Source organism: Taurulus bubalis (genome assembly GCF_910589615.1).
Source record: "Taurulus bubalis genome assembly, chromosome: 10".
Classification (NCBI taxonomy): domain Eukaryota; kingdom Metazoa; phylum Chordata; class Actinopteri; order Perciformes; family Cottidae; genus Taurulus; species Taurulus bubalis.
Genome location: NC_136598.1, coordinates 9,904,940 through 9,928,521, shown reverse-complemented (window position 1 = coordinate 9,928,521; position 23,582 = coordinate 9,904,940). Strand labels below are relative to the sequence as shown.

General features: G+C 43.7%; 2 protein-coding genes across 2 annotated transcripts; one reads left to right on the top strand and one right to left on the bottom strand.

The window, feature by feature from the left end:
• Positions 1–2,737: 2,737 nt before the first annotated feature.
• Positions 2,738–4,384, top strand: lpar6a (lysophosphatidic acid receptor 6a; the record flags this gene model as incomplete). Its single annotated transcript, XM_079224741.1, has 1 exon — positions 2,738–4,384. One exon carries the CDS (start codon positions 2,738–2,740, stop codon positions 3,824–3,826), a length of 1,089 nt encoding a protein of 362 aa, XP_079080867.1. The 3' UTR covers positions 3,827–4,384.
• A 13,447-nt stretch (positions 4,385–17,831) lies between these two features.
• nek3 (NIMA related kinase 3) lies at positions 17,832–23,212 on the bottom strand. Its single transcript, XM_079224473.1, has 13 exons — positions 23,017–23,212; positions 22,587–22,680; positions 22,401–22,498; positions 22,233–22,316; positions 21,877–21,944; positions 21,670–21,756; positions 20,376–20,430; positions 19,921–20,121; positions 19,515–19,629; positions 18,854–18,997; positions 18,628–18,759; positions 18,412–18,529; positions 17,832–18,183 (listed from the first exon to the last, which is right to left on the bottom strand). Exons 1-13 carry the CDS (start codon positions 23,131–23,133, stop codon positions 18,117–18,119), a joined length of 1,380 nt encoding a protein of 459 aa, XP_079080599.1. The 5' UTR covers positions 23,134–23,212; the 3' UTR covers positions 17,832–18,116.
• Positions 23,213–23,582: the final 370 nt, after the last annotated feature.

Below are 23,582 nucleotides of genomic sequence, written 5' to 3'. Positions count from 1 at the left end.
CAGCAGACCAATTAGTAAAAATAGAAAAAAAGGCTTTTCAAATGCATAGGAATTTGGAAGTAAAACATGAAGGTACAGTCTATGTTGAGGAACACACCTTTAGTGTAAAGTCATATTCCTGTTGCATTCTTTAAAAGATATTCGTGAATTTTGAAGTCATCACCAAATGTGTAACCCGTGTCTGATTATGCTTCTGACCACCTCTCACCGTTACACAACAGTTTATTATGTCACCTGCTATCTTTCTCATGCCTCTTTCTCTTCTATTTTAGAAGCCTTCAGTCTTGGCCTTGAGGGTGCCAGACAGTTTCCTGGCATTGTGAGAAATTTAACAGTCAAGGGATTTCAGGCACATGTTTTTTTTTAGCGACCACATACTCGCATGTGAAGAGCTTGTTTTTATGTGCTGGATGGAACTATTTTTGCGAGTGAAAGACAATAGTACAGGTTTTTCTATTTTTCTTGAACATTTCACTCTAGCCTTGATGGTGTTTATTTTGTGGTGGAGCGACAAAGAGAGGCACAGTGGCCATAAAACACCCACTGTCTCTTTGATTCTCTGCAAGATTTTCCTTCATTTGTTTGGGTATTGTTGCTAACTCTGTGAAGTCGAGATGAAACATTGTGGAGTTAGTCTCATGTTGCTAAACTACAGCACATTATGTTTGTATCACTGGAGTCAGTTCCAAGTGGGGAAATATTATTGGAATCAATTTTTAGCTGCAGGACAAGCATTTGTTGTTGAAAAGCCCAGTAAGTAGTATATATATATATATATATATATATATATATATATATATATATATATATATATATATATAGTAGCCAACAGAAATACACTTGATATAAATACAATTTACAGTATTCTCTGACCGTGCTGACGATCACAAAAGCTGAGAGCACTTTCAAGTTGTGTGAGACTAATTATTGATAAACTTCACATTCCTCCCTGCTAAACTACTTCACTCACAACAAAAGCCTCAATGTTTTTTGCTGACTGCCAAGTGGGGAGTTTCTACTACTACTTTTGCAGCGCTGTGAAGAGAAAGCTGTGGGCATGGGCTGACATGGGCGGCTGAAAAACCACTGAATAGAGAACGCTTTCTGTTCCGGCTCTGTGTCCCTTGCAGAATAAATCAGTGCTTCTATAGCAGAGCTGCTGCCCACACAGGCTGTCAAAGACAACAAGGAGACAGTTCAATTTTGGTGTCCCGCCCATCAGACCTGTGGAGGCTGTCACCTCCAGTTTTACAGGGTTTTAGTGAACTTCTCAGGCCCTTTCAACTTTCATTACTCATGCATTAATATGTGAGCATATGTAATTTACATATAATTATACTAATTTAAATATATAGGTGATATAATAACTTATTCTTCAAAGCAACTACTAATTAGAGATGCTAAATGAATGTAATAAAGTTTAAAAAAGGAGTGGATTAGGAGCACACAGTAGTATTTGAGTAAATGTACTTGGTTACATTCCACCACAGATGTTTCAACTCCAATTGCAGCTTGAAGCACTTAACTTAATTTTATTAACTTAATTTTATTTGTATTAACTTTAGTATCCAAAAATACTTTGAGAACTCTTATTGATACAGAATATTATAATAAGAATAAGCTCAATATTGGTGGTATTACATTTAATGTTGCATTTTTCTACTTTTGCTCTGTCACTGCTCAAACATTTGTTTAAAAATATGTATTTCATTTACATTTATTGATGTATGAATATGTGTTCATAGTGACAGTATTCCAGCAAATGTTGAGCATGTGTTGTGAACTTTCGATGAATTCCCTCACCATGCTGAGTGGTTGATTCCTACTCTAACTGGAGAGCAAACAAAGGACAAGGAGGAGTTAGATGGGAGGCGGTGGGAGGGGTTACCACAGCTGCTCTGCCTTCCAAAGTACAAATCTGCCTGTGCCACCGGCACAAAGGAGAATGAGAGCTCAGTCTGAGTGTGATGCGTGCTGAGCAAAAGCTTTGGGAGGCTGTCAGAGTGAAGAGAGACAAACGGGGGGAAGAGAGAGAGAGAGAAGTAGACTTACTGAGTGACTTATAGATAGGGGGAAAAAGAAAGAGGAGGGAAACAGTGAGACACTCACATTGTGACACACTCAAAGCTCCAGAGCTCCTTTGAATGAGCCTGGTGGTTTTTGGTGAGGATCTTGTGAGAGGTGGAACGCTAACAACAACTTTGCCGCTTTCGGAACTGAAAAGGACAAAAGCACAGGACTCAGTTTTTGACAAGGAGAAAGGATTTTGCCATGCGGACGTCACTCTATGGGGCCTGAATGTGGATTTGCCATAATTTCTTTTGTGGACTCAGCGGCGCGTGGTAATTGTGTGACTGATCCATCTGAGTGAGTGAAGCTCAGTCTGCAACTTGTGGGCTGCAGCCTGCTCGGGAGACAGGACAGGGGGAGGGGAGTCCGGCCTACATCTCTGTCCTCTGGGAGGGATCTTTGCAATATGAGGTAACCCCCGATACAGCCACACCAAGACAGGGACTCATGGTGACCATGTGCAGCAGTCCTCTCTAACATGGGCAGTTGTGTTGAAAAGAAACCTTTGAACCAATGGCCTGGATTATCAGATGACAGAGTGTACATGTATCGACTGTTCTGTGCTTTACTCTCCATTCATGGTGAATTCATTGTGCAGGGCAGCCCTTTCATTATATAGCTATTGCATAACGGACACCCCTCGTCCCTCCACTCTTTGTCTCTCAGAATGTACAACAGTACCCTCCCTCCCGACAACTTCACCCAGCGCTGGGCTGAAAATAGCTCCACCTGCGACAAGAACGATGGGTTCAAATACCCGCTGTACAGCACCGTCTTCAGCATCGTGTTTGTGGTGGGACTGATCACCAATGTTGTGGCCATTTACATATTCACCTGCTCCCTGAAGCTGAGGAACGAGACCACGACCTACATGATGAACTTGGTCGTGTCTGACCTGCTGTTTGTCTTCACGCTACCTCTGAGGGTCTTCTACTTCATCAACCAGAACTGGCCTTTCGGAGGCACGCTTTGCAAGGTCTCTGTCTCACTCTTCTACACCAACATGTATGGCAGCATACTCTTTCTCACCTGCATCAGCGTGGATCGCTTCCTAGCCATCGTCTACCCTTTTCGCTCGAGGGCACTTCGGACCAAGCGCAACGCCAAGATAGTGTGCGTTGCAGTGTGGGTGTTGGTGCTGTCCGGGAGTCTCCCCACTGGGTTCATGTTGGAGACCACCTCACGCCACAACAACAAGACTAACGCCATGTTCTGCTTCGAGAACTTCTCTTCCAAGCAGTGGAAAGCTCACCTGTCCAAGATGGTGATATTCATAGAGACGGTGGGCTTCGTCATCCCGCTTCTCCTCAACGTGTGTTGCTCCATCATGGTGCTGCACACTCTGCGTCGGCCCCAGACCATCAGTCGAGGGGGAAAGCTGAACAAAACAAAGATCCTGCGCATGATAATTGTGCACCTCTTTATTTTTTGCTTCTGCTTCATCCCCTACAATGTGAACTTGGTTTTCTATGCTTTGGTCCGCACTAAAACTTTAAAAGGCTGCTTTGTGGAGTCGGTGGTCCGGACGATCTACCCGATAGCCCTCTGCATTGCTGTGTCCAACTGCTGCTTTGATCCCATTGTTTACTATTTCACCTCGGAGACCATCCAGAACTCCATCAAGAGGAAGTCTCAGGTGAACCGTTCTTACGACGTCAAGTTCTCCGAGGCGCTGCAGTCAGAAACCAGTACCAACCTGCAGAGCAGCCTGAGGAATCTCAAAGCTAAAGTCTTCCACAATGAGTCGTCAGTGTGATGACGGCGTTGCTACACACAACATGAAAGGTATTAATCCATCCTTCCTTCGAACAATGCACCTCCTTGAGACAATGGGAAAGTTTATTTGTTTTTGGTGTCCTTTATGGAACACCTGCCAAAGAGGTATTATCTTCATCTCAGGGCAAATGTTTGGACTTGTCATCAGCAGCCTCGGCGCTGCAGTATTACTGCTACATGCATCTGTGGATTGTTTATTACTACTCACTCCTTTCCTTTTCCTGTGGAATATTTTGTAATTGTGTTAAGCACAATTACTGCACGTGACTTTTAGAGGCATGTGATCTCTGAACAGAAGGACAGTACATGATATTGAATGCTACTTGTGCCTGTTTATTTGTAAATTTGTGTGGTAAGTTTTGGTGCTAACTTTAGATTAGCATCTATTAAATTAACAAAATTATATAAAGATATAGATTGTACAGGGCTTCTTTTTTTTATTGTGAATTACAAATAGGTCACAGAAGTGCCTTTTTTTGTCTTTATTGACCAATTGACCATTAAATGCACTTACACAGAATTCCACATACTGCACTCATGCCACAGTAATGAATAAAAGTCATGTACTGTTCAAAACAAACGATTGCACCTGAAACCTTTTGTCATTTAAATGAAGAAGATGCTATCTCTTTTGACGCTGGAGTAGGAATGATTTTATATGTTGAGCTTGGACCTAATGGACTAAAATGACAATACCTGTTTATTTACAACATTAGTCCTCATGACCGTTTCCACAAGTCAGGTGAAGATTGTAGCGGTGGTGTAAAGTAGTTACGTGACGGGCCCTCATGCGCACTACTTGTTATGAAGCACACACACCATTAGCCCCCCCCATGCTACAGGGGCGACCCTGGATTGTAGCATGTAACACACGACAGCAAACGGGTTATATCATGTCTGCATGCAAATGAGGAGGCAAAGAAGTGGAAGTAGAGAGTCTGATGGAGTAAGTATGACTCTCACTGCATGGGGGGGCTTCCTGTGTGGCAACTGGGCGTGAAGGAGAGGAAGTCTTTATTAATGGCAACTGTTCATTTCAAGGCAAACATTAAATGTGGTGTAAAAACTACCAGGTTTAAATCAACATAATTGTGTGAGTGTATGCCATTATGGTGCCTGCTTAAACATAGTGAGAGGATCAGTTGGTACTAGATGGGAGTAAAGTGCAGTGCAGTGTCTTTTATGTTTAACTTATCCGAGATAGGAATTCCATTTTATCATCCTGCAGCATTTTTTTCCCTCCTCCACAAGGACGTGCTCTTTTTAATGTCGTCACTGAAGAGGCTGGTCTTTTGATCAACAGGGAATTAAAAATCAAACAGTCATGCGGCATAATTTGAAAAGAGTGTTGCTCACAGCCTCGTGTAAAAAAACAACATTAATCAAAAAATGAAAAACCTCTGTTTGCAGTTTGATAGAAAAAACATACGTATGAGATATTTGTCCAGTTTGTTGACACATGTACAAGTGATATGTCATCAGTGAGTGAACACAGTGTGAGAGTGAAGAACAAGAAAGCAACATGGTACTTTAGCTTTATTGACATAGCCTGGAGGTCACGCAGCGGCACTTTATTCATACTCCACCTATAACTCTGGTTCTGGAGCCATGTGAGGGACTCAAAGTCGGTTGTCAAAGACCCGTGCTGTTATGAAAACAAACAAGTGCCATTTGACTCGGAGGCAGTTCACGCCGTCTGCAGAGGAGGCCATCCTCGTGCGAGTAGCTGCGACTTGGCCACACGCGTTAGCATCTTGAACTAGAACCTGTTCTTGACTAATCAAGTTTCAAGAGCATGTTGTTGTTTAATCCCTCTGCATGAACGAGTCGGGTAGTGTAGTGTGTATGTGTAGTGTGTATGAAGCTCATACAACCGTTATCTGACCACAAGGTGTTCACGGCTGTTGTCATCTGGGCCAAAGGTCAGGGCAGAGATAGAGGGACAACTGGAGGAAATCACAGTACAAATGCAGTTGAGATATGTAAGTAGATTGTTTTTCTCCACTGAATGGAGGAAGTAAATACAGTTCTTAGTAATAATACCCACATTTACTCAGAACATAAATCAGCACCTTCCTCATAAACACTGACTGATGTAACTGTTAGACGTTTCCTAATTGTTCCCACTTTACGATGTTGCTTAAAATGTCAAGGACATGAAGTTGTGTGTACCCTGAAGTCTTTTGGTTGTATACGCTCTCTGTATCAGGGATCGGACCCCCTCATGTGAGCCCAGCAGGCGGCCTTGCATACACAACAGTTATCTAATCAGCCTGACCTCTCCTTCCCAGCGGGCTGCAGGGTGAGAAAACACAGGCGCCACACTGCGTGTCGTCACGTACACTCTGTTCTGCGCTGCTCTGGTAATTTCAGATGGAAGCGTGCATCAAAGCGTTTTTCGTGCAGAATAAGATGGGTCGGGGATCTGGGAAATGGTATTGTGTGAGTGATGTGGGGAAAATATAAAACACTTGTATACATGTATTACTTACATTCAGAGAAGGGTTGACATCCATAGTTTATCTGCTTAAAACATATTTTTGTTGCATTGTACAGCCTTTAAGAATCCATCATGTTGAAAGAATCACACAGGGTCATCAAAGTCAGTGTCTTCCTCCAGGTCTTTCTTTTAAACCCAGCATGTTCTCTCCACTGAACCTCCTAATGGCTGCTTTGAAGTTCTGTCAGTCCCAACTGACTGAAGATCCTCTGGTGTGTTGAGAACTCGTGTCAGGAGTAATCTCCGCTGGGGCCTTAACGGGGACCTCTCAGTATGACGGGAGATCGTGGTGAGGTCTTCGTCCTCAGATTCACTCCACAGCTCCGGATCACATGATAAGGGCAGCGCCTGTCCCACTAAATGGATCTGGGGGGAAAGGGGGGTCTCCGCAAAGAATAATCAGCCATGTTCCCTGCATGGCTCACAAGATGAATTTCAGAGGAAATGGCTGTTATTAGCCTGATACGGCCAGTGCCCATTTAGAGATGTGCAACATTTTCCCACAATTACATGAGAATCACATTCCACATCTCTGGTATTTACAGTCCCACCTTGGTTTTGGGGTAAACAGGTATTATTATTGCTGTGTAAAAAGTTTGTCACCCTCCTGGGGGAGGAGGGATGTTTCCTGCTCGCAGGCTTGGAAAGTAGAAGGCAATAAAAACAATGAGGGAGACAGAACATTATATTAAATAACCATTCATCAGGATGTGGTTAAAAAAATTAAAAAAATAACGAAGGCTGCTGTGCTTGTGCTCGCACAACAGCCTCACTCACTCTAAAATCAGAGGCAGCACTGAGCTAATAACCAGCGGTGGAATGGGCTCAGTGTCTGCAAGGAGGGCGGTCAGCTAAATAACTGCACCAACCAGTCCCTCCTTAACTCACTGTCATCTCGGACCATAAACAGGCCTTATCAATACTGGAAGAGTTATTTGACCCAGTTGGGCTCCTGGTCGCAAAACATCTTAAGAATGAAACAGAAAGCGCGAACAGAATGTTGATGAAACACTCCCTTCATCTACCATGGAGTTTACAAAGATAGTGTATGCAGCGAACAGGAAAGCTCATGCTTGTCTCATATGCATTTCAGCAATGCAGACAGGTGTTGCATAACCTTGCTTCAAAAACTCTCACCCTAAAATCTTCTACCTACACAAAACAGATTATGATACAAAAATCATTTTTGTGAATGTAGGATGAAGTTACAGTCTTTTTCCATTACAACTGCTTCTCACAAAGGGTGTGTGCACAAAGCCCATCATTGTTCTTCCATCCATCGACCGGATGAGTCTTTACCTTCAGTATTAAGAGCCTGTTAGTGCCATGTGTGACACCAGTAGAGAAGCAAAGATCTGACAGGAGATGGTTCTAGATGGATGGAGCTCTGTGGCTTCAACTGAGAAGTCAGGCCTCGGGTGTTTGGATTTTAAGCAATAACAAATACTTGGTAGATTTTGTGATTAGCTTTACTAGTTAATTAATATCATGAAATGTATCTGTGCAGTTTCAGCCTGGGACTCTCCTAACAAGTGCCAGTTTTATCTGTGACTAAAGAAGTCTGCACTGACACACGCTGTAGGACTCATTTCTCATTTCTCATTTTTCTTTAACACAAGGTTGTGTCTACCCCTGAAATCTAAAGATCCATTAGCACACATCATATTCTGCCTTTGTTTCGGTCTGAGTGTTTCAGCCTGACTGAACATATAGTATTATAGTCTCTTGGAGAAAAAAACCTCATGATTAGGTGTGTTCTGCTTGATAGGACAGGTTGGGCTCTCCTTAACTGGGAGTCCTTCTTCTGGGAACTCCTGTGGATTTGAACAATGTCTGGCCATCCAATGTAGACACATTAGTCTTCCCCAGCAGCTACAGCTTCTAACCAGAGAAGACAGCCCACTGGTTTGACCGACAGTCTCATGAGGGAAAGTAGAGGTCACTGGGTCAAATCCCACAGCAGCCACATGTCCCATACATGCCCCCATGTCAATATGCAGTATAACTGACTCGAATGTTGAAACACTTGCTTTGAGACAATGTAAAATGTGATACTGTTTTATTGAATTGCATTATAAACAATGTGAAAACCTATCTGTGATTGTGAATGAGTTTAGTGTGTCACATTAACAGGTGTATTTAGTTTGGGAATAATTTAGAGGGCCACCACTGTCACATGTTTTTAAAGTTACTATCTTGTTATCTGTTCAACTCTGAGAAATGCTGAATCCTTATCTGTATGGTTCTATGGACAGTGGAATAAAAATACTTCCAATTTACACTGTACAGTCAACACATTGGAGCTGATGAGCACAACGTGTAATGAAGCCTGAAAACGTAATGAATGTAATGAAGCCTGTGGTCCACCTATCAAGTTTTACACAGGGGCTCCACTAAGCCCATGGCAGGATTAGTGAAACCTGCGCCCCGCTAAAGCTACAGTACAGACTTAGAAACAAATGCCCGTAGCACACCCCTCAGCACAACCACACATAAAAGTTGACGCTTACAGGTCACCCTTGAGGTCAGGGTGCTACCCATGAGGAATTTCCCCAGACCACACAATACTTTCCCACTCTTCCTCAGCAGAAGTCTGTTTCCTATAAACACATAAAATCACTCTGTAAATCTCCAACGAGGTGATGTCCTTGTGTTCTCAAACCCGCTGTTGTCTGGAAGCCACAGCTCTTACTAAGACTTCATTATGATTATGGTTGGCTCCATTATTTAAATAAAGATTTATCTCCCTCGGAAGAACATTGCTGGGTTGTGGTGTCACAAGGATGGGCCCAAAATGCGGTGCACTGACACAGAGGTTGGTGAAGTTTCGTGGGGGGAGTGATGTCGACAGGCTGAGGTTGCACAAGGGTAGAAAATAGGCATGCAGACAGGAAACGCACCAGTATCAGTACATATATTACAGGCTGCTGAGAGGGCTGATTTGATGATTGCAGACAGGTGTGTATGACAAGCAGAGGAGCAAGGCAGCAGGACCACGCCCACACACAGGAAATGGGAAAACAAGCAGGAGCGCAGGCCATGGCCGTGACATTCTGGTTCCTCGTCGAACTTAGAGAACTTAGAGATGACATGCTCAAAAATACAACTTCCACATTCCTTTGAACCAACCTCCTGAAAGAGTAGGTCGTAGGGAGGGAAGGACATGGCTCATTGATACCCCAAGGTTATCTGCATTGATCCAAAGTAGGCAGATAAGATCATTCCACAGAGGAGGCATCAAGCTGTATTGTAGTATTTCATTTGTCTTCCATTAACACAACATTAAGGGGACATTTTGCAAAAAATACAGGTGAGCTTTAATTGCTATAAACTGTTAGTCATTTTTCCCATCTTTCCATCCTTTTCCTTCCATTCGTTTCTACATATTATTTAAAAAAAAACTGAGTTGATGGATGGAATACACAAATCCTAAACGTCAAGAGTCTATGGAATGATTTCCAATGAGTTTAAGGTGATGGCTGCCCTGTCAAAACACATCTGAAACTAAATCTGAACAATTGTTTCAGCCGAACCAACGTAAAACATCCCCGTGTGAAACTTTTCCAGAGTTGTAAAAAAGTGTTGTGTGTGTGTGTTCGGAAAGTCCAAGTGGTACGGTGACAGATCAAGACATTAACCATTAACTTGTAATTTCTTCCTGTCTGAATTTATGCAGTTGGGGTGGCTTGTTCTAACAATCCTAACTGTGCCTTTCCACAGAATTGAGCCTGAAATGTTGGATTCATGCTGGTGCATGAACCTCCACAACATTCTTTGTCATGCGTCGCATACAAAGCAATTTGGAGTTTAAATTGATCTCTGTCGACCTCATTGATAAGCAAACATACTGGATTATTTTTGGAAAAAACTTTGCTGATATTTTTTCCAACTGAAGAGCAAAGCGATACTGTTCATTGGGGGAGTTTCCCTGCATCAAATGCATGCATCAAATTGGACTCATTTCAAAACCACAATGCAGGATGTTGATTCTCACTGGATACAAGCAGAGATATAGTGGCGGGTGTGAGATGGGGGAGGACAGTGTTCGTCACAAGATTCATCTTCTGATGTGCGTGTAAATCAGTAAAGTGATAAGGGAGCAAGCACTCAAATTCAATTTCTACTCTGGCATAAAAAATAGAGAACCAATTAGTCCTAGACTTCAACCTGGAAATTCTCACCATGACATGATAAAGGAAATTGGCTGCTGCCAACGTCACACAATAACAGTTGTTTACTTGAAAATGTAAAGTATCTGATTTCAGAAAATTGCCTGTAAGCTGCAAGTGTGGAAGCTTTTAAAGAGTGCAATCGATTTATTATTGGCTCCAAGGAAGGATGGCAAAGGGACAGGCCAGCGGAGCCTGTGACCCTGCCTACCAGGAGTCACCAGGCGTGTGTGAGTCACAAACAATAGCAGCCTTTCAAACTGCAAATGCCTAGATAACCTGAGCAGAGCCCGCACTGTCCCACTTCACTGAACACAGGATCCAAATGGAACTGTTCCAGTTATGTTTTTTATACCTCGAGCAGCCGATGAATTGTGGAGCTCCACGACAAACCCTTGCTGTCTATTGTCTGATACGGAGCATGAAAACGCTGGCAGGAGACAATGGCGGGTCACTGCAGAGGGCTTGAAATAATCATCAACAATGACAGCTCCCTTATTTATAGTTGCAAAGAGAACTGCAGCGCCTAAGTGCTTTGTTATTAACAGGAAGAGCTGCTTCCGCGAAGAATAAACAGCACTTCTCTTTACTGGGTGAGTCACGGTAGCAGGTTTCATTGTTTCCCTCACTGTGTGGTTGATACCACTGGGGCGATAACTGTCTACCAAAAACTAAAATACTGCACAGAAACGAATGAAGCTGAACATCTTAATACAAATAAATAAAACAAAACACAGTAGAAGTGTGAACACTTCTCAGTTTGCTCTGAATAAGAAAAGGAATTTGGTAGAAAATGCCTTTCTAAGCATCAGTAGCCAGACAGAGATCACTGGGTCATCTTGCAGCTGCAGCGCTCTTCCTGTGTGAAACTGGTGGGGTGGGAGGGCACTCAGAAAGCAAGCCACAAAAGCAAGCACCGTCACAGAAGGGAAACAGAGATTATTGCAGATAACCAGCACCAATATTTCGCCGTAAGCAGTGACAGAAGGAGATGCAAGCAAAATTAAAGGTCTTCTGAGCATCATTTGATAAGAGGGGAAGCTGCTTGATTGGTGACGATCAGGTCACCAGGATGGAGCGGGAATAAAACCAATTAGGCCCTTTAGATTAGATGTCTGAGCAGGGACCAGAGAGTATAAACTGTAATGGAGGATGTTGCATGTTTTAAAATGAGTAGCACCACAATGTAAACTGAACAGAGAAAGAGAAAGAGGAAATGTGAACAGGGCCCTCAGTTCCACAGATTTTTTTTTTCACTCGTGAGCTGCTCAGCTTGCACGCGATGTTCAAAAACCCAAGGCATTGTGGGTTTTGCGTGTACTTCTCCCACAAACCAAAACACTGCAGCGAGTTCGGAGAGGTTTTTATTATAGCAGACAGTGACACAATGCGTCGTATCATCAAACTGTTTTGACTTTGACCTCACAACCTTGCTGTTAACACTCAGTGTAGGAATGCTGCACAGAGGAACAATTCATTCAAAGAGAAATTCCTTTTTTGACCCATTTATAGCCATTTAGATACAACAGACACGGCTTCACATCCTTCCTGCAAGAGGAAGCCCGTGTTCAACTGCTTGATCGGCTCCATATTTTCCGTGCAACTTCAGAAAATTGTTCAGTCACGATTTTGTTTTTCCCATGCAGCACCCCTGACATAACAATTAGGGGGTGGACTTAATAACATGCACACTTGAACAATTCCATGCAAAAAATAGTCCTGCAATGCATTCTATCTTTGTTTAATATTATTAAGACTTTGTTCATTTCTGAGATTTCATGGTGTTGTTTTATTATGTTCATTATCATTACATTAATATAATATGAATAATAAGAATAACAAAGAAGGGAGTAAACATTTAAAATGTAAGAATCAATAAAGACATTGTAATATAGCAGACAAAAAGGTATACTTTATATACTACTGCATGCATCAGCTGTGCATGTTGGCTGTTGACGACTTCCACAGGGTTATTCATTGTAGGACAAAACAAATTGTGACACTTTATTAAAGTCAGTTTGCAACATATGGTTGAGCTTCTAATTTGGCAAAACAAAGATAGAAACCGGCCCTACTGGTTCCCTTTTATTAAATGTCTTTATGCTCTTTGGGGTGCCAATAAGCCTAAGTAGCATGAGCACTCCCAGATTTATGACTATATCCGATATTTAATATCAAAAAGGATTTTTACAAAGGTTTAATTATATCTGAGCCAGAAGCAGACGTTTCACTACAAACGGCTCACAACAGAAACCCTGTTACCAAGACCTGGAACTGGAACGAGCTGGGTTTAAAACATTTGACATTGGTTGCAATACGATGATGTTTTCTGATAGTTTGAGGAACCTGAACATGTTTTCACTTTTTTTTTTGTTACGTAATTCAACACAAGAAGATTTCCTGAAATACACTTTAAAGATTGAAAAGCTTTGATCAGAAAATATTTGATCAAAGAATAAATAATTAAACAGAAAAGTATTTGACGGATGCGATACTTAAGGCTAGTCCATATTTTAGTCTCAAAAAGTTCTGAGGTTAAATAAACCTCCAAAAAAATAGTATTAGAGTCCTTAATAACACAATACTTATGATACCATTACAGCTCAGACAGTTTACATGAGATGGCTGAGCTACGAAGACGCCGTCTGGTTTGTCGTGGACGCTGATGGCAGACCCTCCTATCTGTAGGACACATAGCATGGTGGTGTTGTACCATTTTATCTGTATCCTTGCTCAACACGGACATCATTGGAGGTACAAGGGGAGATAGAGTAAGAATAAAAAAAAAGCAGGGGGCTCGGGTGTGAGGCCCTGAGGGGGATCCAGTGTGTCTTCAAGATAAGGGGCGAGCTGCGGCCCCGGGCTTCCTCAATAAAACACATCGTGGGCAGATATATGGAAAGCTGTTTTTGATGGCATGAATTGTTTGGGCCTGACAATAAACAGGTTTTGAGTTAAAGATTGAAGTGTGGCCTCCCTTTTTGTTGCCAGCCGTGAGCCAGGTGGTAACAAATGGGGGCTCGTCCGGGATCTTAAAGGTAATTTTGTTAAAGGGAGGTTTCCGCACAGATCTTTTTGGTTAGAGTGGGTTGCTGACCTGCTGTAGTGGTACAGGCTGGTGAGTCATTTGGAACCCTTTTCCTGATAGGCATAAGCAATGAGGGGCACCCGCTGTCTCTCATTGACCCTTTGTTTTGTTTGTTTGTTATTTTTGTGCAGTACGTGGTTAGAGCAGTTGCTCGGGGGCACTTCCATGACTGTCTAGGTGATTTTCAGCTTGCTGAAGGTTAACCGGGTTACTGGGTTTTGTGCTTAATTTATCCTGCCACTAACCTGCATGAAGACTAAGGAGGAGTTACTCAGCTAGACCCGGTTAGGCAGATGGTCAGAGGAGTTGGGTTCCTTATTTAAAGCAGCCTGTCGGCCATTTTGTTTTGGGAAACCCTGGTATTAGTTGGTTGGTTGCAAAGTTTGCAGGTGGAGTGGTTAAAAAAAAAAAAAGGCTTCCGTTGAAGACTTTGTTCTAGGTCCCGATGAGGATTTGCTTGGTTCCTACAAAAAGGACCAGCTCTTGAAGATGGCAGACCACTATGGTATTGAGTTTTCCAAAAAGTTGAATAAAGATGAACTGTTGGCCAGCTTGAAGGTTCACTTGTTGGAGAAAAGAGTGTTGCCTGTTGTGAGTGACCCGGGGAAAGGTCCCATCTTGACCGGTCTTGGAGGTGGTTTGACGTTTGAGCAACAAAGACAACTAATGCAAGAGGAACATAAAAATACGGTGATGGTAGAACAATTAAAACAAGAAGCACATCTTCAGGAGGCTAAATTAAAACAAGAGACACATCTTCAGGAGGCTAAATTAAAACAAGTTACATCTTCGGGAGGCTGAATTAGCGCATGTGCAGGCTAAACAACAGATGGAGTTGGAGCGATATAGGCTGGAGCTTATAAGTGAAGGGAAACTTAACGCCAATCCACCTAGGGGAGAGCCGGTATCTTTTGATGTTTCTGTTAACTTAAGATTAATTCCAAGGTTTAATGAAGGGAACCCTGACGTCTTCTTTATTTTGTTTGAACGCTTAGCCGAGGCTCGAAAGTGGTCAGATGAGGAGCGTACTCTCTTGTTGCAATGTGTGCTCACTGGCAAGGCCCAGGAGGTTTTTTCAGCCTTGAGTGTTGCGGATAGTGGTAGCTACCAGTTGGTTAAAGCGGCTGTACTTAGGACATATGAGTTGGTACCAGAAGCTTATCGCCAGCGGTTCAGGTCACTCAAAAAAGAGAAGTTGTCTCGCGTAGAGTTTGCTTGGAGGAGCATGGGGGGAGTTAACACCAGTAAGTTGTGGTCGGAAGGGGCACATACGTTGTCAGGTAAAGCAGACCGGGGTAGAATGGACCCAAGTCGTGTCTGTAATTACTGTTTTGGCAAGGGTCACTGGCGAAATGAGTGTCCGGTGTTAAAAAAAAAAGTTAAAGCCTGGAGGGTTGCCAGCAAAGTCATCTGGGGCTGCGGTGTCTTTGAGTGGGGAAGAGAGGGATCGTGTCATTGCTGCCGTGCGGGCACACACAAGGCCATCTTTGGAACGGCCAGGGATTGAAGATCGAGGTTTGGATCAAGAGCTGACAGGTTCCTCAACTCAACAGGACATTGACCCTGGTTATGCTGCGTTTGTATCCGACGGTTATGTTTCACTGGTCGGACATGAGACTCTCTCACCAAAAGATGGAGCTCTTTATCACTGATGATATAATACAAAAGGTGGTGAAGTGCACAAACTTGGAAGGACGGAGAGTAGCAACAGCTAGAGGAAAAGAATGGAAAAATGTCACCAAAGATGAATTCATAGCCTTCATTGGATTGACCCTGCTTGCAGGAAGTGAGAAGAACTGGGATGCATCAGTCCGTGAGCTGTTTGGGAGTCCTCTACATAATCCCATGTACAAGGCCACTATGGCTATTGGAAGATTTGAAGACATTCGCCGTACCTTGCGCTTTGATGTTAAGAGGACCAGAGCCTTCCGACTGGAAACAGACCATATGGCAGCCATCCACTATGGTTAATTTTCTTTTTCAAAAATGTTAAGTGAAAAATAAAGATATTTCAAACATGAAATCATTCTTCTGTGGTCCTAAATATAATACTAAATATTATATTAGTGATTATTCTTAACCAAAATGGCATAAAAACACAGATTCTAATATGGGTCATTTTTGACCCACTTATGGAAGAGTGTAGGGTCCAGTCACTCGTGCATCTAAGGGTTAAAACGCTTAGGTACCAAAGTGGCAGAGGGGAGTTTTCCGAGTTGCTGGATTGAGATCGTCCGCAGGGAGGACCCCAATCTTAAGGGTGGGGGTGTGACGACCCGCCCACTCTTACAGTTGGGTCCCCAGCCTAAAATGGTTGCCTGGTGGGAGTCGGCCTCCAAGAGGGAATAAAAGGCGGCCCAAGTGGGAGGTTCGGTCTCTCTCAATCAGCAGGACCTGCTGCACCAGCCTGGGTTTTTGATGGCATGAATTGTTTGGGCCTGACAATAAACAGGTTTTGAGTTAAAGATTGAAGTGTGGCCTCCCTTTTTGTTGCCAGCCGTGAGCCAGGTGGTAATACTTTGGCAACAGGATAATGCATCTCTGGTGTGACTGTTGGTGGTGAATCAGCACCATTATGGTTTTGTTGACTCAAGGGTCTGTATCTATATCCTGTTGAGCCCAAACCATCATGGACGAGGCCTTTTTTGTGTGTTACCAACATGTGGTCAAGCTCTTGCCTGCTTTTACTCCATATGGTTGAGCTTCTAATTTGGCAAAACAAAGATAGAAACCGGCGCTACTGGTTCCCTTTTATTAAATGTCTTTATGCTCTTTGGGGTGCCAATACCTAAGTAGCATGAGCACTCCCAGATTTATGACTATATCTGATATTTAATATCAAAAAGGATTTTTACAAAGGTTTAATTATATCTGAGCCAGAAGCAGACGTTTCACTACAAACGGCTCACATCAGGGATTTCAACTCCACCTAGTGGTACATCCATAGACCAGCAGTCCCTTCTCAGCGTCTGCCCCATTGTATGGGTTGTTAGTGTCTTGCCAAGGAGGGAAAGACAAAGAGTACCAATGACTGGACATGGTTAGTGTACTTATCACACTGCATAGGAAGTGAAGTTCGCGGATGACACAACCCTCATTGGACTCATCTCTGGTGGGGACGAGTCCGCCTACAGGCTGGAGACTGACCACCTGGTGCAGCCAGAACAACCTGGAGCTCAACGCTCTGAAGACAGTGGAGATGGTTGTGGACTTCAGAAAGAATGCAGCCCCACCCGCCCCTCTCATCCTGTGTGACTCCGCCGTCGACGCTGTGGAGTCCTTCCGCTTCCTGGGCTCCATCATTTCCCAGGACCTCAAGTGGGAGCTGAACATCAGCTCCATCACAAAGAAGGCCCAGCAGAGGATGTTCTTCCTGAGGCAGCTGAGGAAATTCAACCTGCCAAAGAAAATGATGGTGCAGTTCTACACGGCCATCGTTGAGTCCATCCTCTGCTCCTCCATCACCGTCTGGCATGCTGCAGCCACTGCCAAGGACAAAGCCAGGCTGTAGCGCATCATCCGCTCTGCGGAGAGGGTGATTGGCTGCAATTTGCCATCCCTCCAGGTCTTGTCCACTTCCAGGACACTGAAGCGGGCAAGAAAGATCACAGCTGACCCCTCTCACCCTGGACACAACCTGTTCGTGTCCCTCCCCTCTGGCAGGAGGTTGAGGTCCATCAGGACTAAGACCTCACGCCACACTAACAGTTTCTTCCCGTCGGCAGTCGGGCTCATCAACGGAGCCCGGGTTCCCCACTGACTGACTCTACCATCACAGGACTATTCTCGGACAATTCTTTCAGACCATTTATTTTTATTCCTTTCTCTCCTCTTACCGGTCACTGTGCACTTCATATTTAAACACTGTTATCTGTTGTCTGAGCACTTTATCTTTATCTGATTTAGACATCATTGCACTGTTGCTGCCGTTGATTGTTGTTTGTCTCGTCAAATGTCTAATGTATGTACCTTCCGCCTAACTACATTCCTGGCAATAAACGGTTTCTGATTCTGACATCAAAAGGGCGGAGACAAAGTGGTGCGACCCCGTAGAGACACAGCTGCTCTGAGGCGAGTATTTCCTGCTTCCCCCTGACAAAGGCAAACAGGAGCTTCCAGACGGCCTCAATCTACTGGGAATGTTATTGTTGGTAACTCGACCAGTACGCGGGATGTGCAAAATCAAATGGGAGGAAAACACACATCTCAAACAGTTTTATGTAAAAAAAAAAAAAAAGGTTTCACAACAAGTTCAACAATATCCAACTCAAATAGTTGTGTTTTGTTGCAGCATTGCGATCAGGCTCACACGGATCAGTGCAGATCAATATAGAAAAATTACTGCGTTACTGTTACAGCCTGAGCTTCACTGTTTTTTTTTTAAACCTTAGATATAAAGATGTTATAAAAGTTGGTCCTCATTTATGGTCTTCTATACATGATGTGAAATAATTTAGTGTCTTTCGGGAATGTAAAATCCTTGTGATTGTGTCAGCTCAGAACAAATGAGGCTTTAGTGTTCTGACAACATTTTCTCAACTTCACCCATCCAGTCGCAAGGAGAGTCTTCCTCAAAGTCTCTGTGAAGTGAGGAGAAACAGAAATACATTTGAACTTTGTTTCCATGTTTGAGGGGATACAAAAATATGCACATTCCATACATTCAACAGATATCAAAAGAGTCAGACAACCCTACTCTTTGTACGTTCATATTTAATGTGAATTTATCTTGTGAGTAACGCATATTAGAATAGAGTGAAACCAGAAGCGATTAAATAAGGGGTAAGTAAGAAGTCAGGGTTACTTACGTGTCCTCATCATCTGAGCGCGACTGCAGACGCTCCTCGTCTTCGGCCACTTCAGGCTCACCGCCGTCAGTGTCGTCCCCCTGTGGTTGGGAGAGGGGTCCCACCAGAGGGTCATCAACTGAAAGAGAGAACCCCAGAGGACGGTTTATATATCGCCCGCGACAATGACGACATATTCTTATCAAGAGGAAAATGATTTTTCAGATATCAACAGACCTCCTGTGTTTATTAAAAAGGTGCTGAAGGCTCTGCTGAGCCGGGCCTTCTCCAGGAGACTCAGAAGCCTCTCAGGAGGATCCTTGTCCCATTGTCTCCTTGGCCTGCTGTCCTCTGGCTCTTCTGATACACCTGGACAAACACAGGGATACAGCTCACACACTCTGATACTGTATGTCGCTGCACAAACTGCGAGGAAGTGAACATGTTGCCACTGCTCTTATACCTCCATGAGTAGAAGCCATGCTGTCAGATGAGACGAGGCTGGCGTTGGCCAACATCTGCCGCACAGTGTCTGATGGCTCAGCGGCCCACCGCTTTCGAGGACCGGGCCCTCTGCTTTCACAGGGGGCTTCGGGAAACTCCACTCCTGAGGTAAAAGGTTACTTAGGATACTTAAAAAAAAAGACAAGTCTTGATGAAAAGTCACATTCATATTCTGTAGAAGCTGCAGGGATAAAAGCACTAAGGGCAAGGGGAGGAAGAGAAAGCATCAAACAATAAACAAAGAAGAATATTTGTGAACATCTCTTGCTGTCATAAAGATTTGTTTTAGTTGCAACAAGGATGGTTTGTTCATTTTACTTTCAGCACAAATTCTTCCAATTGTTAACATTCTCAGGTTTTCATAAAATAAAGCATCTGAAAGTGTTCTAGGAATAACTCATGTGATACTTTCCCTGTGTTTTGGCTGTGGTGGTGAGCAGGTAAAGCAAAGTCCTCTCATAGCTTGAGAAAATCATATGAAATCACGTGTGACATGTGCGCATTTGTTCACTGACAACCACATGTATCCTCACAAAAATGTCTGTGAAGTGGCTCTCCCACCGTTGCAGGGGTATATCACATTTTCTTGACAACGCTGTTAACTTTGCTTTGCACTCTACCTTCACATGTTGACGTTTTTATTAAACTCCTCTCTCCCAGAAGATTAGCCACCTTCTTCCCCTTTCGTCTGTCCCATCGACCCGTACGCCTTCCCTGTTCCTGCGTCTCCAGTCCCTGTAAAAGATTAAAAGCGCTGCAGTAAATCACAACACATAACATGAGCTCCGGGGGCCATCTGAACTAACAGCGCCGGTTCAAAGGTCAGATTCCACACAGGGGAGGGTCCCCCCAGCTGGGGAAATTGCATAAGAGTTTAATATCTCACGTGGACACCGTGTCGTGACAGTGTGTTTGCACTAACGGATGAGCGGCTATAAAATCACGTCTGGTTCAACTGTATGCAGGAAGCTTAAATTGTAGGGGAACGGCACCTTTAAGTGCACGTGTGTGTGTGTGTGTGTGTACCTGGGAGGGCAGGTGCGTACGCAGCAGTTTGGAAACGCGGTGAGAGGTCAGGATGCTGTGCAGGGACGGCCGGTCTTTTGGGTTGGTCTTAAACATCTGCTTGAGCAAGTACTGCAGCTCGTAGGGCAGGCGATTGGGGAGGGGAGGGTACGCACCCCGGCACACCTTCAGGATCAGGCTCCTCCAGCTGGATGCCTGGAACTGGACACGAGAGCGAGGCGTGAGACAAAAACACGTCGCAACATCTGAGCCATAAAAAAAATACACAGCAGATGATCAGAACTCAGCTGAAGATACTGGGCCTCCGTCTTTTCACAACAAAGCTTTTACTGTATCTCGCTGTGACGCAAGATGACAGCAGGAATATTGTACACAACGATTCATTGACAATATTTGGAGAGAGGCCCAGAGTCAAAACCTGTGGAAACATGGCGAGAGGAGGGAGGGGGAAGTACCGGGTGTCGCAGGGTGCAGAGCTCGTAGAGAACGCAGGCCAGAGACCACACATCACTGCAGGACACACAGACACAGAGATGGTTATTCATCCCCTCCAGACATCAGTCATGTACTGGCACAGGCGAGAAGATAAGACGAGACGGGCCAACCCACGCACGAGTTACATAATCACCGCTGAGCTGAGAACACAGGCACACAGGCACCGCACAAGACGAGACATTGTTGGGCATTGTGTGAAGGAGCTATGTCGATGGAAAACCAAGGCGAAAGGGAAAGTTAAAGACAAGTCTGTACGTTAAAGTGTCCCTTTAAGATTGTAATGACTGGAGTTTTGGAAATTGTTTGTGCTCGTAACTATGCAGTAATAATGTCAAGAAAACAGAGCTGCTTCACACATCGGGTCAACAAGCACCAGGAGATGGAGCCAGAGCACGGCTCGGCGGCCCTGTGGGAACAGATGCCAGCTGTGGATCCCCAAAAGGTATTCAGTACCGCTCCCCGCCACTTGCTTCAATCATGGTGAGGACCGGCAGGAACTCATCTCCATTCAGCTCGGCACCCTGAAAGGCTCCTCTCCAGCCTCAGTCAGGAGAAAGGAAGACACAACGGAGAAGCCTCAACCAGAGAGACTGAACTACCTCAGACCGGGAAGGAGCTTTGTTATTGTTGTTGTTGTTGTTGTTGTTTTTTTACCCCATTTGCCTTTTCCTCATTTTTCAAAATTAAAGGAATCCTTTGAAGCCTTTATTGGTCCCGCCACCGGTGCAGCATCTGCATGTGCTCTCCCTCCAAAGTAATATTCAAAGTAGATACAGTAGAATATCAGAATTACAGAGGGTAATGTTTGCATCCTGCTCCTCTGTAGCTGCATCTTGTAAGACTCAATTTCCCCATCATGGGAATTAATATTGCTAATTTTCTTCACATATGGTCAATAATTTAGATAACATGAACATTCTGCAGATATCGTATAGGCATTAATATACATACATATTCTAGTGAGCGTAGTCTTCCTCAGTACACCAACACCTGGACACTGTATGTATGACAATTTATGTACCCAGGCCTCTGTACCACATTTTACAAATACTATTTATTCATCAGCTTTTCTTTTATTGTTCTATAATTGGGGGTTTACATTTTTTTGCTTTTTCCAAAATGAATACTTCCTGTTGCAATGCCCCAATTTCCTCAAATGGACATTGATTTGATTTATGAAGGTTGAACCTTTTTTCTCTTTGATCGTGTGCCGTAGTAGAACATGGAGGAACCAGTCGAACAAAGGGGAGATACCTCTTATTGTTGTATGGCTTGTTGTCCCAGATTTCTGGAGCCACATAATATGGTGTCCCAACATATGTATGAGCGTACGCCTTTGAGCTGCAACACAAATAGAAGAGAAAAAAAGGTCAGAGCTTGAAATGTAGCAGCAGCAAATGGAGCACCGAGCAGTGATTTAAAAGAGGCAAACTATAAATTATTGCCGTTCTCTTTCCGTACCTGTTCAGAATACACGCTGAGCCAAAGTCTCCGAGCTTGATTGTCCCATTATCTGTCAGGAAAATGTTCTGGGTACGGAAATGAAAAAGAAGCGACGGCTTGAGATGAGGCCAAAACAAGAGCGCCCAAAATGATGATATTATGCATAAGTGGGAGATGAAGTTGTGATCTTATCTCAGTCAGCAATTTCATCATTGTTCATTTCCCTCCCCAGCGTTCACACTGATGAGATTTTATCAACATGCATCCAACCAATAAACTAAATGATCGACTTCTTGTTCCAACTCATCTGGTCTTCCTCATGAGTTCTTAATGTCTGTTCTATGTATTTTAACCGTTTCAGTCTACTACTGCACCTTGGACTTCAGATCTCTGTGCAAAACCCGTCTGTCGTGGATGTGCAGTGCGGCAGCACACATTTGAGCAAACCACCTCAAGATCTGGAAACAGAAACACAAAATGCCTAAAACATCATGTGAAACACAAGAATAGTGAGAATAGTTGCAGGGGGTTTTGAGGCTTACGTCATCGACACAGAACTGCACAGCTTTCTGCTGCCTGATCCTCTGGAGCAGGTCTCCTCCACTGCAGTACTCCATTACAATACACAGGAAGTCATCAGCTGAACAAACACAATCACACGGTCTATCCTGCAGTACAAACCAGAATAACTGTATGTCTTGTTGGAAGACAGATAGCTTTGTGAATACCTTCGAATGCCTCCCTGAAGGCCACGATGTTGGGATGTTTCATTCTAGACAGCAGGATGGCTTCTCTCCTCGAATTCTCCAATTTAGAGTGATTCTATAAAAATGCAAATACGAGCACGGATGCATTCTCTATTATGCCAAACAATCAGCCTCCACGTCTCTGTACAGTCTGGTAGGTTATCAGCACAGAGCAAATAGACCAAACATTTCCATATCATACCCCAGGGACATAACAGTATAAACAGGAATAAAGTAGTCTGCAGCAGGTTGGTTTACAGGGTGGTGCAAAGCCAACATCTCCTTACACGTAATCCTCTATTTTATGACTAAAATAATTTTTACTAGAAAGCTTTGCTGCGTTGGGGGGATTCAGTTACTTCACAGGTGAGGGATAAGCTGCAGTAGCAGTGATATCTCTGTTTACACATACCTTTGGCAGCTGGACTTCCTTGACCACATACTTCTCCTGACTGCTTTTACACCGGACTAACAAGGCCCGACCGAAAGAGCCCTCACCGATGACCTTCTGGAGCGAGTATCTATCCATCGAGCTCCTTCATAGACCACAAAGAGACCACAACAAAGGATACAAACAACTACTAATCTAGCTACAACAGAGTGAGCCAATGGAGGCGATAAGATTGTCTTGATTTGGTCTTCAGTGCTCACACTGAGACATTTACAACGAGTAATAAAAGACAAATTCACCCCCCAAATCTACCTGACTCGTGCTGTTTGTCCAGCCGCTACTTCCTTATTATTATATGACGTAGACGAATTACACTTGTACTGCGCAGTTTGGTCGGTAGATGGCGGTAGATAATGCCATGTCGTATTTAGAGGCTATACCCGGTAAAGAGTATAGCCTCTAAATAATAAAAAACTTCTTTTAACAATTTGTCCTCGTAGTCCAATTGTGTAATATTGTGTTCTGTTTTTTAACCTTAGTTGTTTAAGCTTAGGACCTAATACACATGCATTACCTAAACTTTAAGT

Bases quoted from the DNA above. Each gene is read 5' to 3' on its own strand.
- nek3 (XM_079224473.1), bottom strand. From the start codon at position 23,133: ATGGATAGATACTCGCTCCAGAAGGTCATCGGTGAGGGCTCTTTCGGT. The intron at 18,998-19,514 runs GTAGAGTGCAAA...CTTTTACCTCAG, and splicing joins AAAAACGTCAACATGTGAAG to GAGTGGAGTTTCCCGAAGCC. The intron at 18,184-18,411 runs GTAAGTAACCCT...CTCACTTCACAG, and splicing joins CGCTCAGATGATGAGGACAC to AGACTTTGAGGAAGACTCTC.